At 35.1% G+C, this 18,123-nt stretch overlaps 1 protein-coding gene across 1 annotated transcript in view; it reads left to right on the forward strand.

Moving 5' to 3' along the window:
- The first annotated feature begins 9,980 nt into the window (after positions 1-9,980).
- Positions 9,981-18,123, forward strand: part of GPM6A (glycoprotein M6A) — a 115,920-nt gene continuing 107,777 nt past the window's right edge. Inside the window, exon 1 of the mRNA XM_066185950.1 lies at positions 9,981-10,586. Within this exon, the coding sequence (XP_066042047.1) occupies positions 10,550-10,586 (37 nt within the window). The 5' untranslated portion in view covers positions 9,981-10,549. The remainder of the gene's footprint in view (positions 10,587-18,123) is intronic.

An 18,123-nucleotide genomic window follows, 5' to 3' on the forward strand; every position in this document is an offset into this window, starting at 1 on the left:
TAATATTTTATTAAACAGATAATTCAAAAATTATGTGGGTGGTTAATTCACATCTGAAATTACTTCTTTTAGGTTTTATGTGCTAGGTATACAAAATATTTTTGAAGCGATAAGAACATAGTTTTTGCAGTAGAAATGCATTCTTATTATCTATGTTATTAGCAGATAGATTTAGAAAGACAAAACATCTTCATGGTTTTAAGACATTAGACAATTCAGAAAAGAGTGTTCATTTTACTGTGATGCCCACTTGAATTCTTAATGGTAAAATAAAAGAAAAACTGTCATTAGCATAATAACATTTAAAAAGTCCTGATTTTATTTAGCCCAGATTTTTCTGTAACTTGGACCACAGTCTTAGACTAGTAAACTTCCTGAGAATCCATTACCAGAGTAAGTGCTGGCTTTGCAATTATTATATTTATACAAGAATTACTGGAAAAAAAATAGTTTATGATACTTTTATGTGCTAAACTTTCTACAGTGTAGAGTGTACATTTTATTAAGTGCAAAGAAGGCTTAGAAGAATCTGATATTTGAGACATATCTAAACCAGTAATCAGTTTACTTCTGTTAAAGTAAAGGTGATAATTCCAGGAATGTGGTTTGGTTTGCGGTGTTTTAACTATCTGACAGCCTTTACTCTCTTTGTGGGAACCTTTTTTTTTTTTTTTTCTTTTGATCATCTGAAAACTGATCAGTAATCCATTTATGTGATTTAGTTTTCCAGATTAGGAAGATCCTCTAATTATGTTGTATTAAGAGAATGCAATTAGAATTTGTAATGGAATCTTAGCTTGAATACCACCCAAAATGTGCAGCTTCAAAAAAAGAAAAAATGTTTTACTAATCTTTATTTCCCCCAACTTGTCCTATTGTAATGTTGCTCTGTAATAAGAATCTTGCTACTTTGAGTTTTTCAAAGGCAGTAAGTAAGTAACAGAGATTAAAAAAAGGATTACAGGATCCAACGAGTTCACTGAACCAGCATCATTAAACTAGTGCTCATGGAAGATATTTATAAACTGTTCTTTTGTAGCCTGTAATGGAATACTCAGTTTCAGTTAGAGTTTTTAAATCTCTTCCTCTGATTTCCTAGGAATTATAAGGGGTAGGGTGAGGGATGCAGTGCGACACTCAATTTAAGTTCTGTCAGGACATGATTTACATGCCTTTTGTTGAGGGGCATGCATATTGCATAAAGGTCTCACTTATTGGACACTGCATCTGAATAGAACTACCTAGGAGTATATATGTGTTTATATGCATAAATCTACATGTATGTATATATATATATGCATACACATAAACACATACATGCATATTTTTATATCTAGGTGCACTTCATCTCTAGTTTCAAACAGTGTTAGAAGGCTGCAATTTTTCTTTTTAAAAATTCATTTTGGGTTTTTTCTTACATTTGTTGCATTTAAGTTATAAGAAACAGGTATACATTGCTCATTGGGGGTATGCTAAGAAATAAAAAGCTTGCTGGTAAACTGTTATACACAGAGTCTAACTTCTATTATTTTTCAGATTGTATATTTGTGATTTCTCAAGTTTTAAAAAATGAGGCAACTAAAATTGTAATTATAATAATCATTACACATCTATGATTTTTTCAGCTTGACAATTTTCCATAAATCATTAGCTTTCTATGCCAGTGGGAGGACTGACCCAGCAGCCTTTTGTTTATTTATCTTTTTTTTTTTTTTCACTCAGCTGCTAATCTCCTTTTTTTGTCTTGTTTTTCCTTTCTTATTCCTTTCAGAGCTTCGATGAAATGTATGCAGTTGGAAAAAAAGTCAAGTGTTAGCAAAAATGTAGTTGGCATCTACACAAAGAATCTACTGTAAAGTGATCCCTATTTCTCACTTCAGTGCCTGGTAAAATCATGGAGGAGATCATTCTGGGCATTACTGAAAAACATTGCAGTCATCAGTCACAGCCAGTACAGGTTCATGAGGTGAAAGTCCTCCTTATCATACCTGATGGCAAGGTAGCCCACCAGTTGAAGAAGGTAAGGCAATGGATGTAATCTTTTTGTATTTCAGTAAGGCTTTTGATACTGTCTCTCACAGGATCCTTCTGGACAAAATGTCCAACACACAGCTGGATACGGACATCAAAGCAACAGGTAAGGAACTAGCTCATGTGTCAGATGCAAAGGTTAGATCAGCCTGGGGACATCATAATAAATGCCTTGGATTCAAGACTCAAAAGCGTACAAAGTGTGCAGATGCTAGTAAATTGGGATCTTAAGGAAGGCAAAGCCAGATCCTGCACCTTGGAAGTGTCAACTGTAGATGTACATACAAAGTGGGAAATGAGAGGCTGGAGAGCAGCACCATGGAGAGAGATCTGAGGGTCATCATCAGTGACAAGTTGAACCTGAGTCAGCAGTGCCCGGGCAGCCAGGAGGGCCAACCCTGTCCTGGGGGACATCAGGCACAGTGTCACAACCGGGCAAGGGAGGGGATTGTCTCACTTTGCTCTGCACTGGGGTGGCCTCACCTCGAGTCCCATGTGCAGTTTTGGGCATCACTATATAAGAGGAGTATAAAGTCATTAGAGATAACAAAGATGGTGAAGGGCCTTGAGGGGAAGCCTTATGAGGAGCAGCTGAGTTCACTTGGTCTGTTCACCTTAGATAAGACAAGACTGAGGGGAGACCTCACTGCAGTTTACCACTTCCTTGTGACCTGTGATGGAACCTCAGGAAATAGTCTGAAGTTGTGTCACAGGAATTTTAGGTTGGAATTAGAAAAAAGTTCTTTACCCAGAGGGTATTTGGGCACTAGAACAGGCTCCCCAGGGAAATGGTCACAGTACAAACTTGACAGACTTCAAGAAGCATTTGAATAATGCTCTCAAGCACATGGTGTGTGCCTTGGGGCTGTAATGTGCAGGGGCAGGAGGTGGACTTGATGATTCCTGTGGATCCTTTCCAACAAAAGATATTCTGATCCTACGTCTCGTGTTGTTTAAAAGTCTTAACTGCAAAGATTGTTTTGTGTCAAATAATGAACAAAGCTAATGCCTAAACTAGAATAATGGGGAGATAACTTTAAATTAACCAGCTTGGGTGTTGCAGATAGACAGTCAGATAGTCGGATTATTATTCTGTGGTTTGTGTGCTGTACACGTGCAGGAACTTGGCTTTTGTTCTGTGTTGTGATTTGTGTGGAGAAACTGTAGTATCTGAAGTGAAAAGCAGAAGAAATGGATGAATTATAGACATGCCCCTCATGAAGCATAAATCAACTCCTTCATCTGCACCTTGTAGCCAGGGCATGGATAACAAATAGTGAAACTTAAGGTAAGGTTTAAGCATAATAGTGTTTTAATGATGCCTTGAATTTAGTCCCTTACACTGGCACATGGTGAACTGTGATAGAAGTCAGGGATCATGAATTCAGTCATCCTATGTCATGCTTGTGTTTCCCAACAGGAATGGTTGAGCTTTCTTTCTATTAAGTAGGAGCAAGATATGACTGATAGTGACAACTGTTTTGAAGCATTCTTGTCTGTGCATTTTTAATTTTGGGCCCTCTCCTACTTTATTTCCATACTGTTATATTATTTTATTCTTGTTATAGTTATTCCATGTTATGTGTGTGTTGTGTATTCTTCTGTGCACAGCTGCCTTCTTAGCTACTAACTTAGGAGTCCTTGTCAAAACAAAGGACTATACCTTTTGAAATCATCAGAAGGTGCTTTCAGACATTCCTCAAACTTTGAAGACAAGACAAAAAGTCTACAGAGCCAAAGAGGAACTTGAGTGCTTTAATAAACCAATAACCTCCAATGGTACAGAGCAACACAGGCAAATACACATACTGTTGTTGCATGTAGGATGAATAATATTTTTAATCACAGTTTTTTTGGCTCCATAAGACTGATGGGAAGGGAAGAGAAAACAGGGTTTGGCTGTAAATAAATCTTCCATTCATCAGACGCCAAAACTTTGAAGAGATTTGAATGAACACTTTGGTGTACAAAGACCACAAAAGTCAAGGGAATCTCAGAGCACATTAAGGTATGAAATCTCTCAGCAAACATGATTACAGCTTTGAATAATTAAGTGATTAAAACGCAGAAGGGTCTAATGTGGTCATTTAGTCCAAACTCCTGCATAATGCTAGTATTAATCAGAGAATTCCTATGACCTAATTAAATTTAAGTTTAACTAGGAAAGTACATATTATTTAGCTTTGTGTGGGTCCAAGAATCCAATCTTCACTAGTTTCTCAAGTGTTTGGAAGAACTATTTTGAATATAATTTCTATTCTCCAATGTCTACTTTCAAATTCCTCTAACATTAACTTCAACAACTTCCTATTAGATCTGTTTTCTTGTAGATACTCTGATGTAATGTAGGTGCTCCTTACCTTTATTCTTAAATTTACCATCCTGAGAGCTTACATTTTTAAACTGGAGGCATACCTGTGGCCAGTTTTGAAGTACTTCCAGTTTTCAGCAGCATCTTTGCATTGATGGCACCAAAAACTATATGGAATATTTCGGTGATAGTTATACCAGTAGAGAATCTTAGAATATGATCACAGTGATTTGGTTTGGAGAAGACCTCTGAAAATAGTGCAATCCAAGTCCCCTGATAAAAGCAGAATCTGCTAGAACTGTATGGGTTGAGTATTCTACCCTGTGAAATGTTCTTTTTATAGTCGCTTGATCTAATGCATATCTGTATAGGTATTTATTAGTATATCCACTTCACAATCTGGGGTGAAAAAGGATCTGCTGGATGATCACAATGCTGTGCTTATGTCATGTCATCCAGTTTTGAAAGGGGATGTGACCAGCTATCTGTTGTTGGGCTTTAAATGTACTCATAGGCTTACTGTTGAGATTTAGAGTCTCCATGTGGAAAATCTAGCCATAACATTTAGAAACCAATATGTAAAATTGTATTACTGGGCATCTCCCTCAATTATACTGGCATTCATGTTCAGCTGATTGTTCTGCAGGAATCCATCAACCAGGAGCATCTTTTCAGAGTTAAACCTTACCGAATGAGTAGCAGTATCCTTTAGGAACATGGACAACTAATTATGATCCCAAGATATAAAAAGCATAATTTTCTTAGTCTTAGGTATCAAAATGATTGAAGTTCTTCAGAATTTTAGAGGAATTATATTGACAGTGTTAACTAATTTTACTCTGGAAAATTTTACTTATTTTCAAAAGTAAAACCATGAAGTTTTTATTTTCAAAAGTAAGAATCATGAAACATAGCCAGTCAGACTGAAGGTTTTAAATTACAGATGATACTTACAATAGCTCCAGATAATAGTCTGGAAGTATATTAAGATTGGTATTCTGAATCAGAGATACTGTTAATCATTTTTTATTATCTTTTCTCTTCTTGATCGATATAGCGTATATGAAATATATATTTGAATACTGATGTGAACAAGTTACTTCTTATCTCTTGTGTTTTAAGTCTGAGTATCATATGCAGTGATGAAAGATTTTCTCAGTGAAGGAATTTTTTTAACCAGACAAGACTTTCACAAAGAGGTTAATTTCTGAATATGATAATGATGTTAGTGTTTATTAGTATGAAACATAATGAGGCTATATGCAAGGAGGCTGTCTTGTTACTCTCCTCTTCAATAAAATTTCTGCTTCTAGATGTGTTAGAATATAGAAGAATGCAGAAAGAAATGAGAATAAATTAAGATCATCATGAAAAGGATGTCCATTATTCTTCTGTCAAATGTAACACCCAGACTTGAGCACAAAAAAATAAAGTGACTTATTTCTATCAGGTGAAGCCCTGTACTGAAATTTCTCTAGGTTATATGACCATCCTAGTATCTCTTGATAGCTGCATGTTCTAAACTGGTAGTTTGCTCCTCTAGAATATAATTTCCTCAGAAAAAAATAATTATTGGGAATTAGTAGAACTATACAAATCCCATCAATGGGGTAAGCTACAACATTCTGCTAACATTACATTTTGCCTTCTACTTTCTTCCTTCTTCTCTTAACATTCCATTTTCCCATTAATTCTGATAATTTTCATGTCATTAAGCATTTCTCCTTTCCCTGGACACTTTTGTGAGTGTCTGCTATGAGTTAAACTCAGGGCCATATGCTCTTGGTTTATTTTTCTTTAAGTATATCATGAAGTTGTAAATATGAAATACACATCCCAGAGCAGACATTTAGAGACATTTTGGAAGTCTTAAAGCTTTCCCAATGCTTTCTTCAACACCCCTCTGTTGGGATATTCCAAAGATGAAGTATGCTGTGCCATTATTTCATAGTTACATTTCAATTTTCAATATAAAATATAAATAGCGGAGCATTCTAAATAGAAAATTGGAGTGCCAGATTTAATTTTTCTGTCATGTTTTCCAGATTTCTATAATCCACTGCCTAATTTACGTAAAATAATTACTATCTGTGTATCTACATTAGTGTTTAGGTGAGTTTAGGATAGAACTTTTAAAATGTATATCTCACTTTTCCTCACCTGCTCTATTTTGGTTTGCATCATAGAATATTCTCTAAGAACATAAAGTGTTTTTATAACTTATGTTTTCATAAATGTTTTTATAGATGCATTTTATTTTTTCATATAATGAAACCAGGAACTGCTTTCCAGGAGTGAACTGTACACCACTCCAACTCCTGAAGGGCAGTCCATCAGTAGGACCTGACTGGCATCAGTCCAAAGGGAATTCCCTTGAAGCACGGGGAACACATATTGGTTCAATCCCCATATCCATCACAACTTCCTCCTGTAGTCGGAGACAAAATAGCTGAAGTAAGCTGAGCTGGCTTTTGATTTTTCTTGCTTGGTTATTGAGGTAGTTGTATTAGCAACATAAATAATTTTGTGCTTTTAAATTATGTATTTATAATCAAGTTTATTATGTTGTCATTATTAAGGCATCACTGCACCACAACATTGTCATTATTACGTAGTTGAAAATCGATAGGACTGAAGGATGGAATGGTAAACTGATTTGAAGGCCATACAAAACTGGGAGTAAAAGGTGTTTGTCATGCTGTTTAAAGCTGTAAGTGCTCAGCTACATTTCATAACATCATAATGGACGCCAGGGGATCCCTTAATGTCATCAGCTTCCAATTATTCTCTTGATTAACTGTTTATTTAGTCTCATTATATAGTTGGATGTTCTGTGTTGCCTTGCCATTTACAATTGGCATGGTTGTCCAATGATCACTTGCATCAATAATCTCATTTCACGTTAAAAGGGAATTTTAGGTAGTTGAATGTAATTCCCACTATGTAAACATAGCTCTTTTCTGTACTAGAAGCGTTTCCAGAAACAGAAGCTTTTGTAGTTTCTCCATACAGTTTTAAAGTAGTTTATGTATCGCTGATGGTAAATACGTTTCCCAGTATGCTGAAGGAAGAAAGCCTCTGTGGTTTGCTCCTTAGAAAGTCACATATAGTTGGCATTTTCTACATTGGTTTGTTATTCTGTGTAAGACTTGCAGAGCTGTTCTGTTCTTTGGCTTTAGGATTAGCATCTATTCATAATTTAATCTTGAAAGGCCCTTGGAGCAGTTCTAAAGAAACATGGAGGAGATTTACATTTCAACCTTGTTAATAAAGTGCAGTTAAATATGAAAGAAGCTTACATGAAATCTCTTTCACATTGTCTTTGTTGCTCACTCTCACACAAGCTGTGTAGATATCCAGTTAATAGCACATGAAACTAAGCAGAGTTCTCTGAAGAAGGAGCTTTGGCACTTACATAGTTTGGAGCAGTTGTTTAATAGGAGGACCTGTCAGTATCTTCATAACAATAATATTTATGAAGAAAAATAGATTATTGTAGGGGTGGGGGTAAAACTTAAAGCCATTTTTTGTCAATGTTATGCTTTGCTTCATCAATTGCAGTGATTTCATCTTAACCTTTGGCATGTGAGTGTAGTAGGCTTTTTAGGAAGTTAAAAATCCTGTCATTAAAATTAAGGTGTGTTTGAACCTGATGTGAAAATGACCATAGTGGGAAGTAAATCAAGGATTCATTCAGCTCAACATCTCATATTTTTGTGTCAAAAGCAGTCTATCTTGGAAGTAGTATAAGAAGTGGCTAAAACTTTTTCACAAAATATTCCACTCCCCAGTAATTTGCAGCTCAGGGATCTCATATCTATGAATCCTTGTGATTCAGATCCTCCTTGTTATTTTCTTGGGTTCTTTTCCCCCTCTAAAACAGTCTACTACAACAAGTTTCCACAAGTTAAATAGACGTTGAGTAATATGCCTTTACTTACTTCTGGGCTTACTTTCTTTGCAGTTCCTGTCCCTTTATTGAATAAGTTGTTTCTTCTTGATAGTTTTTTATGTCACTTAAGATTGTGCCATCTTTATTGTATCTTCTCCTAGTTATCTCTTTCTAACCTTTTTTCTTTTTGTTTCCTGCTGTATTTTGTAAAAGTTTGTATGTTTGTTTCAAGGAACAAGGTAATTTGGTTTAATCAGTGACCTATATATTCCATTGTTGCAAAAATCACTGTTGAGGATATTGGTCACCTCAAATATTTGGTGCTATTGAGAAACACAACTTAGAAGCAATTGGCCAGCCTAGGTTAAATATTTGCCAGACCCTTTTTGAAATATAAAGATTTGTTAATGCTTATGTAAGAAAAGATTTTGAAGAGAAAGAATAGCAGAGGAGACTTACACAGGAGACCTATTTTAAAGGAAATATGCCTCTCTTAAAAAATTATCTGAAAGAACAATTCCTAGAAAGATGGAAGACACTTAGATCCTACGGTGTTTGCAGCACTTCTATATGTATAGACCTTCTCAATGTGTTGATTTTTAAATCAGTTAGATTTCTCAGATCAATTAGATCTGAGAATGAAAAAACCTGATTTTTTCCAGTCATTCCAGAAAATTGAGCCCTAGAAACATGAATTAAAAGGGAAAAGGTAGGAAATATGAGTTATAAATAATGGTTCAGTTATTTAATTATATATATACATTTAACTTCATACATGATAATTATTCCAATGCGAACCAGGTGTGAACAGATTTAAATGCAAACAGGTTAAAAAAACAACAAAAACCCCAACAACCTCCCCAAAGCCCCTCCCTAAACAAAATCCCAAACAAAACCCAAACAGCCAAAGTAAACAACTGGGTTTTTTTGTGTCTCATAAGGCAGAATTAAGTCAGTGTATTCAGATAGCATAAAGTAAAGGGATGAGCTATTTATCATATGTAAATAGGAATTTTCAGCCATAGTAGTTTTTATAGTTTAAGTTTTAGTCAGTTCCCCCACAAGGATGAGAAGTTAAACCTTCAAAGAAAAATTTGAATTGTGTTCAGTTTGCACTTTTGGTGAAATAATGAAAGTCTTAAAATGATGATATATTACTCTGTAGACTAAGGTACAAAAATGCTAATTTATTGCTAGACTGCAGCGTCCAATTTGCATTCCAAATCAGACTGCAGAGCTCCCCAAATTAGTAGGTACCCTCACAGTGTATTTAACCTATGTTTTTCCAGAGCAAACTCTTAGCAGTGTATGTGTTTGTGTGTGCTTCCTCGTGTACATACCCACATGTGTTGCTTCACCATTTTAAGATCCAGTTATTTTAAAAGAGCTTTGAAAAACGTTAATTTGAGATATGAGGAATCAGAAAAAGAACTGATGCAAGAACTGTTTTAAACCTCTGAACTGCCTCTAAATTCCTGTTTTCTGTGACAATGAGAATGTTTATAGTGCATAAAATTTGCAGTGATTAATGTCATGTGTTTAATTGTGCCTACGTGTGTAAACACATATAGATATACACAAAATTGTATTGCTGTAAAGATTTTTTTTTAGAATCCTGTAAGGGCAATAGTGTATATTTGTTGTTAGTTCCTGATGATACAGATATATGAGAAGGGAAATGAAGAGTCATATTCTTAAATGTGCTGATACAGGAGGAGGGGGAGAGGCGGGGGGAGAGAGAGAGAGAGAGAGAGAGAGAGAGAGAGAAAGAGAAAGACAAGTAATACAGCATAAAGAGCCCACAGGCATTTGGGCTTTCCCACTTCAGTAGCAAATAGGGGGAATTATGGGTTGGTGGTCTGCTTCCCCTTAGGAGGACACCCCTCCATCTGTTTTCAGTACAGCCTGTTTTCAATTTAAACACAGATTTCAATACAAACCTCAATTTCTTTACTCCATTTTATATGCAAAGTGAGGCTTATGAATCGGTGTCACTGCCATAAGGGCTCAGACCAAATTTCCCCCCAAAATTCACAGGCTGTTCATTTGAATACCTGCTTACAGTGGTACACAATGGGCAGCTTTGAGAAGAAAAATTGATAATCTTCACGGAAGAGTAATTTGAATGAAATTACACTTGACAGCCCGTCTCCAAGCAAACAAGGAGTGTGAGGAAGCCTTAGCTAAGCTCTGAGGACTTGCCTAAGCCTCTGCTGTTGGAGCTTCCCAGGGAAAAAAAATCCACACTTTTTCCTACATCTGACTGAAGCTTTTGATTAATTCTCTGTAGCTGTTTCTAGTGAAGAAAGGTAGCCATGGAAGAGAATATGGAAGAGGGACAAACACAGAAAGGTATTTGGTTAAAATTGCTTTTTCTTTGCATGGAGATAATTATTTTACTGTTCCTTTTTTGCCTTAGCAGCATGCTGTAAGGTTGGGGGATATCCATATGTGGCAGATGGGGAAAGCCATATTATTTTCATATCATTTACTTCATTTTTTCTCTCTGCAGTAGAACATAGCATTAATATAGTGACTGCCAGCTGATATCTAGTATAAAATGAATGTAGGTAGCAAATTTTGCATCTCTACAAATAATGCTGCGAGCATTTAATGCAGCCTTGCTTTTCAGACTAGTCTTTGTTAATGTTCATTTATTTTACGTTTTCACGCTTGTCTAGCTGGGTCAAGGGAGTCTAGTGTGAACTATGAGAGAGCTACTCACACAATATTTGGAGCTGGTTGCAGTTGGATATCTAACAATGTAACCAGTATTTACACCTTGAATGAGAACCCAGACTGAACAAAGACATGGGGTACATTTTGTATATATTAGGCAGTATTGAAATTTCCCTCTCCTTTTTTGCCACTCTGGTTTTGTAATGTGTTGCAGCAGACTTGCTATCGTTCTCATATTTGCAGAGCACAGATTTTCATTTTGCAGAAATTAATTTTGCAGGCTGCAGCTGAAATTGCTTTAGCAAGATGTACCCATCATGTTCAGAGCATTTCTGTTCCGTGGGTCTGGTTGAAAACAACTGAATGTTGTGGGAAATGTTAGCACTTAAAGGTCCAATTTAAAGTGATTGTGGACAATTAATTAGTGTGTGGATCTTTGGGAGACACAGTGTGTTTAGTCTTTTCACTTAAGTGTTATTCTGTACAAGAGACATAACAGTAGTGAAAGGAACTAAGGCTTTTTTCATTTTTCTTTACTGCAAGCACAAAGGGTAATCCTAGTGAATATTTGCTATGTTAAATTTTTATTCTTTTTATTTTACACTTTTTGAATTCACTTCCATTTTTGAGGAGGATATAGGAGTTGCCAAATAATTTAGCATAAATTGCCTGTAAAGGCATATTTTTCTGCACTGATGCCATATTCTGTTTTTCTGCTCTCTGATCAATCTACTTCCTACATGTAAATGTCATCCTTTCTCATTATAAGTGACCCATTTAGACAGAATGCAGCTTTGAATTGTTTATGGTCTTGACTTGATCTAGATGCACAGTATATAGTCATGAGAAAATTAAAAGAGGATATATGCTCCATGTGTATGCACACTTGCATTTATAGATAAATAGATTAGTATCTGATTACAGCAGTTTCTTCAGTTGAATTTTATTATTTGTTAGTGAAAGACAGAATAGGAAAGTACAGGACAGGTCAGTTTTTCTGTTTTGTTTTGGTGTGTGTCTCCCCCCCCCCCCCCCCCCCCCAAAGGTAAAATCAATACTTTTACTGCATGATTCAAATTGTTTAGCGTGGTTTACACTTAGAAATTGAAGACATGTGTTTTAAAAAATTATGAAATGCATTCTTTTGCTTCTTGAAACAAGTAAATTGAACTGTTAGACCAAGAAATCAAAATACGTCATTGTTACCAAATGATGTTGCCTTTAGAAACAGTGTGAAATTCAAAATCCCTAAATTCTCATTAGAGAGAGGTAAAAAAAAAAACCAAAAAAACCCCAGGGAAAATGTGAATAATTTTTGTATATTGAAAGAATTTGTTATTGATAAACTGTGTCCTCATTGTTCATATGATAAGCAGTTGAATGACCAATAGCCACTCAAAATGGTGTGATTAATAGTGTGATTACAACAGCTAACACTACTTACCCCCCACCCCCCTATAAAATGCCATGTGTTCAGCCTTTTTTCCCTTTAGTGGTACCCAGCTGTTGTCACAGACAGTGGTACAAGAATGTTAAGAGCTCATAAATCATGTGTATTTTTCCTTATTGGTGTGAAAGGGGATGCTGCTTAGTTTCTGTGACCATACCTGTGAACTTGTCTTTTCAAGATGTCCTGTTCCCTTGTTGGGTTATGACAGCTTTTAAAATGTATTTGGAGTTTCAAGAAAATTTGCAATTCAGGAGGCAAATAAAAAATATTTTCAGTTTTGAGCTTTCAGAGGTGTTTGATTGCATGATAGGGAAGTATAGGGATGATTATGAAATCGTGGATCTCCTTAAGTTTTGCACTTTGCACTTGAAAAGTATGACGTGATAGCTCTCTTTCATAGTTTCTGGGGTTTTTTCTTTCATTTAGTGTGATCTATCTACTGTGTGCTTAATTGATATCTCCAGGATAGTTCCAGATCATCCAGACCAATTTTGCTAATTGTAGCGTTTCAGAAATGTGAAAAGTATTTTTCATCCTCCTGCCATCTCGAATTAAAATGTTTCTTTCTTTTTCTTTTTGGTACAAAATCAATGGGAGTATAAATTGTCACTGCTTATCAGCTCCTGTGCTTTTCACAGCAGATGCTTTGAACCTCCCACTGAACAGCATTACGTCTTGCTAGCAGCCATGATGGAAGTGAATAACTTCACATTGATGCATTTCATAAATATGATCAAGATAGCTCTAGCAGATTTGGAAGTCTTTTTATTTCTGGGAATTTTATGAAATAAGGTAGAATTAAGTGCAAGCATAATTCTTAGCACAGTGATTCCAAATAATGACCTTCTGCCACAGTCTCTCAACATTTCCATGTTTAACACTTATGATTTCTTTATGTCTGTATCTCAGAAAATTATTAGATTTGGAAAATATATTCTTTTTTTTTTTTTTCTCTGAAAGTAATGAATTACTAGAAACTCACTTCAAAGTAAGGGAAATCTTCTCCCCTCCACATTTTCTCTCTATTTGCTGCAGAAAGTGTGTTTTCGTACTGGCATCATTACCCTTAATATGGTAAAATGAGATAAGGCTGTTGTCCAGTAGTTTTTGTCAGTAAAGCTGTAAACATTGAAACCAATAATAATTTATTTTCATAAATTTCCTCTTCTAAAGTACTGGAAGACTTGTAGTGCCTCCTCCACTCCCTTTATTTCCTCTTGATGTCACATTTCCCTTGCTAGGAAGTCAGTACAGGTTGGGGAGGAGGTTTCAAAGGTATTTGCTCTGCAGCTATTTTGAGCTGTCCGAGAACTAAAAGTGTGCAGCACGTCTGTCTATAATGCCTCAAAAGTAAATTAACACTAAAATATATTCTAAAAAGGTAAAAAGTGTCAGCATTTCAGAAATATGAACTTGTTCACAATTTCTCTAACACTGACATTATGCTACATCCTAGACCTCGAACATAGTAAGACATTTGATTGCAAATTTTCTGTCTGAAAAACCCAGGATAACAAAACTGGGTTTATTTTTCAAAAAATATCAGATCTACTAAGAAGCAGAAATTTCACTGATGTCTTTAGGGATGCATGTTAATTTTGAAAGCCTCATGCATAAATTGCATGTGGCAGTGGTAGGTCTCAGCTGCCAGTGTTTGAAAGACAATGATGTCAAACTGATAGCTTTGTGATGTGGAAAAAGGTATACGTCCAGTTCCTGCATTTCAGATCTTCCCTCTGTGACAGAACTAAGATTACAATGGTGTCCCCAGCCCCAATTATTCATCCCAATAAAGAAATTTTCAGAGGGCAGGCACTGTAATTTTTTTGCACTTGTAATGAACTTCATACAGGGGAGTGAAAGATTATTCTCACCAAAATCTGTTTCAGAAAAAAAGAGAAATGTTCTGGAGCACAGTAAATCATACCATTTGCACTAAATGGAAGATGAATTTGCCTTTTTTAATTATTCATCCATAACTTCATTTTGCAGTTTGAATTCCTGTATAAAATAAAGTCTTGGGAATGAATGGAGCATCATGTGTTTGTACAGCAGCAAAAATGAGGAAGATACTAATTTTACTGAAGCTCTAACCTAAGCTCTAACTGTGTATACCTAACACAGTTAGGGTTTCACCAGTAGGAAAGCAAAAAAACATGTAGTATTATTGTGACTAGAAATTATTGAATGCCAGAAAATAATGTTTGGCCTGCTTTGGCAATAAAAGTGGATCTGCAGCCTGTTATCAGAGCTTTTTTATTTGTTGTCACAGCATACCAGTAAAGAAGAGCTTTAATCAGAGTTTTGGAAGAAAATCATAAGGAGACTAGGATGCTATCAGTAAAATGTAGACACAGCCTCTGCTTCTACAGCCAGGAGAGGGTAAATTATTTCCTCTTACTTCAGTACTTCTTGGAAAATGGCAGACTGACTTAGTAGGATAGTATAGAGAAGATGAAAATTATGTGTTTTATTTCATATTAAGAAATACCAACAGCCAAACAGTCTGAACACTGCTGGCATCCTTTCCGTGTTAGTCTTCTAAGTCTTTCTATTTACCTCTAAGAGAGAAGAATTTTCCTTTTCTTTTGACTGTTGTTGCAAAGTTGGTTAAAATAAGAGTGAGGAAATCCCAGTATTTTGCACTTTGATTTTTTTTTTTGGTGACAATACTTGTAAATAAAGCAGAGGAGTTATTTTTTGTTCTTTAGTGTAAATGCCACACTGACTGAGAGCCATGCTTATATCTTCAGTTAGATCCTTTTTATGTTGTTAGTACTCACAAGTAACTTGGAAATAGTTTTTAAATTTGGCCTTATGAGTAGGAAGTAGCAGACATTTGCTGGATGATATTCTTCATACCAAATCCAGATTTGTAGAGCTTCATTCTAAAAGAAAACATGGTGGGCAGAGGTCAATCTCTATTTACTTTGGGAATACCTTTTCAACTTAGTAGGCTTGTGTTCAGGCTTTCCCAAGCTTATGTTCAGATTGGATTTTTGCAAGTTGCTTCAGAGTAGAATGGTCTTAACTTTTGTCATGTTTATTGTTTCCTGTTCTTGAAGGTGTGAGTGGTATAGTAAGAGCATCAGGTAAAACACTCACTTAACCATTACGAAGTCACTAACAGAGTAAAAAAAAAAAAATTCTTTGTAATCAATGCTAAATATGGAAATAAATTTTAGCATCTGGCAAACTATCTCACTGTGTTTTCTGCTTAATACTCGTTAGTAGTTAATCAATTTGGTTTATTAATGAAAAATGTAATAACAGTCAATATGAATTTGAAGTTAATTGTTCTAATACTGTAAGAGTTATTCTCCTTTATGTAGTAACTACAGGCTACCTTACTTAATATTCTTGCATAAGGAGCACTGACTTGTAGAGCTGTAATTTGAATATGTTATTATTCGATACATTAGGGTTTTATTCATAGATAATGATGTAAATAAATTTAGTCTTGCTTGCTTATTTAATTTTTAACATTGAAATGTCTCTGTTAATAGTAGAAAACTTTGTATTTCTAACAGGCTTAACATTATACTAGTCCTAGGCATGAAAATCCAGCATTAATAGGACTTAATTATAATTTAATATACACTCTTTCAGGGCAAAAAACATTCCAACTGCCCCAAGGCAGATGGAATCCTCAGTTCAGTGTGTGAAAATTTAAGTCTTCATGGTTATTTTGACACTTGGATGTCAATTTCATAAATAAGTTATATTAAAAAGATTTTTCGTAGGAGATGTAAATGCTTAGGAAAAAAGTGTTGAATGTATTTTAAATTATTGATTTACACTAGTTAATGAAAAAATACTGTATCAAAATAGCAAGGCAAATTTATAAAAAGCTTTTTAACACTTCATGAAAGTAAAGGCTCACCTTAGGGGAAAAAGGGCTACTCTGGGTTTTCAATTACTCTAAAAAAATAAGAAGTTAGGAAAAACAATGCAATACTATAGATACTACAAAATTAATTTTGATTCAGCTGAGTGCTTAGGTTCCTTATGGAGAAGGATTGAGAGATTGTTATACCTAATATCCAAATTATTTTCATTTTATGTTGTGACTGTGCATTCATTTCTGATAAGTACCTTAAACAATTTGGCAATATGACTTTGTAGTCTGTTTTAAGTAGCCTCCCATTGCACTAAAATTATATATGGAAGAATGGAGGAAATTGCTTTCTTGATAAAATAGCTTTTACCTATTAATTCTCTTCATATTCATGGGTGAGAGAATGGTATTTCTTCCTAATAATGCTATATGGAGAACTGAGTATAAAATGATTTTTAAAAAAGTCACATTTTTGGACTGTTCTGCTTCAGATTGTTGATACTAAGAATGATTTTATAAAACCCATGAAGAATATAGGCAGCCAATAGCCATTAAAAAACAGAATGTAAAAAAGGCAAGGGTGAATATTGATCTTATATGAAGTACTTTGTCAGTTAATATTCTGTTTGGCAATTCTATTTCAGAAGAATTTTAAGCCAATTCAAGTGACTAAGATGCAAAATCCCAGCCAATGTCTTATCACGTGGCCAATTTCTGAGATAGGCAGCAAGTCCCACATTGATGTGTTGTCACAAATCTTTTTCATGTGGGAGTGGGGAGTTAGAGAGGTTTTAGTTCCACTGTGCATGGAATGAGGAGTATGTCTTGTCGTTTTCTCAGCTACAGAAGGGTCAAACTCAGAGCATCAAAGTTGAGAGTCAAAAGATACACACCAAGTAGAAATTAACAAAAGTGGGAACTGTTGTGTATGTGTACTCTAGGGCCTTACCAAGAAACACCACTGACACAAAAAAAATGGCTTACATATTCTCTTAACTTGTCCATGGTAACTCTTATGCTGCAGTACATTAGTCTCAAGAAGGCTATTTTTTTATCTTTCTTTTTTCCCCTCAAAAATTTTCATCTCCTTCTTACTAGATATCATGTAGGAGTTCAGTAATCCTTCCAAAATTTATACTTCAGCCATCTGGAACAACATTTTTTCAAATAACAGTTGCTGAAATACAACTACTAAATGCAAGCTTTACCCTTCTTTTTACACTTACAATGCACCTGACATTTCCACTTGGACAGTTTCTGAGGACTTTTATATTTGGCTCACACAGTGGAAGTTTCATTTTCTTTCCTCAGTAGTGATAACAATAAAATTATGCAGTAAAAGACTATCACAATAAATTTATATCACAGTGAATTTAGTATAATTTTTTTTAAAAGTTCAGGTTTTTAATAGTGGCATGAGGCAAATAGTGCATTTGCTGAGATTTTGGTACAAAACTACACCAACAAAAATGCATTTGCTGCACTTTTGGTATATGAGATTTTCAGAAAGGTACTATGATTGCACTTTTAAAAAATTCCTCTAAAAAAAAATTAAAAGTATCTCTTCTTGATTGTCGACCTGGTTTTCATTTTTCTGTGGAAGCACTTTCTTTACTTTCTTTTTAATGCCTGGAAGACACGCAACTTAAATTCTGCAACATCTTGAAATTTCTTCTGGAAACATGCAATAGAAGATGACAAATGCTGCATGCTTATTAATTAAGTCATAGCTGGTCACATCCTACTTCTCAGGTTGCAGAAGAATGATTTTATACAGGCAAAATTGGACATTAGGAGGAATTTGAAGGAAGAGAATGTCGTAGCATAGCTAAGTGATTAGGCAGGGATTGCTTAGTGCTTTCTGCACTGAGGCACAAAGAAAAAAGTAGAGATGATTGATGATTGTGCTGAGAGAGGTTCAA

Source organism: Chamaea fasciata, unplaced genomic scaffold, assembly GCF_029207755.1.
Source record: "Chamaea fasciata isolate MVZ Bird 193981 ecotype frontalis unplaced genomic scaffold, bChaFas1.0.hap1 SCAF_6, whole genome shotgun sequence".
In the NCBI taxonomy this organism is placed as follows: Eukaryota; Metazoa; Chordata; class Aves; order Passeriformes; family Sylviidae; genus Chamaea; species Chamaea fasciata.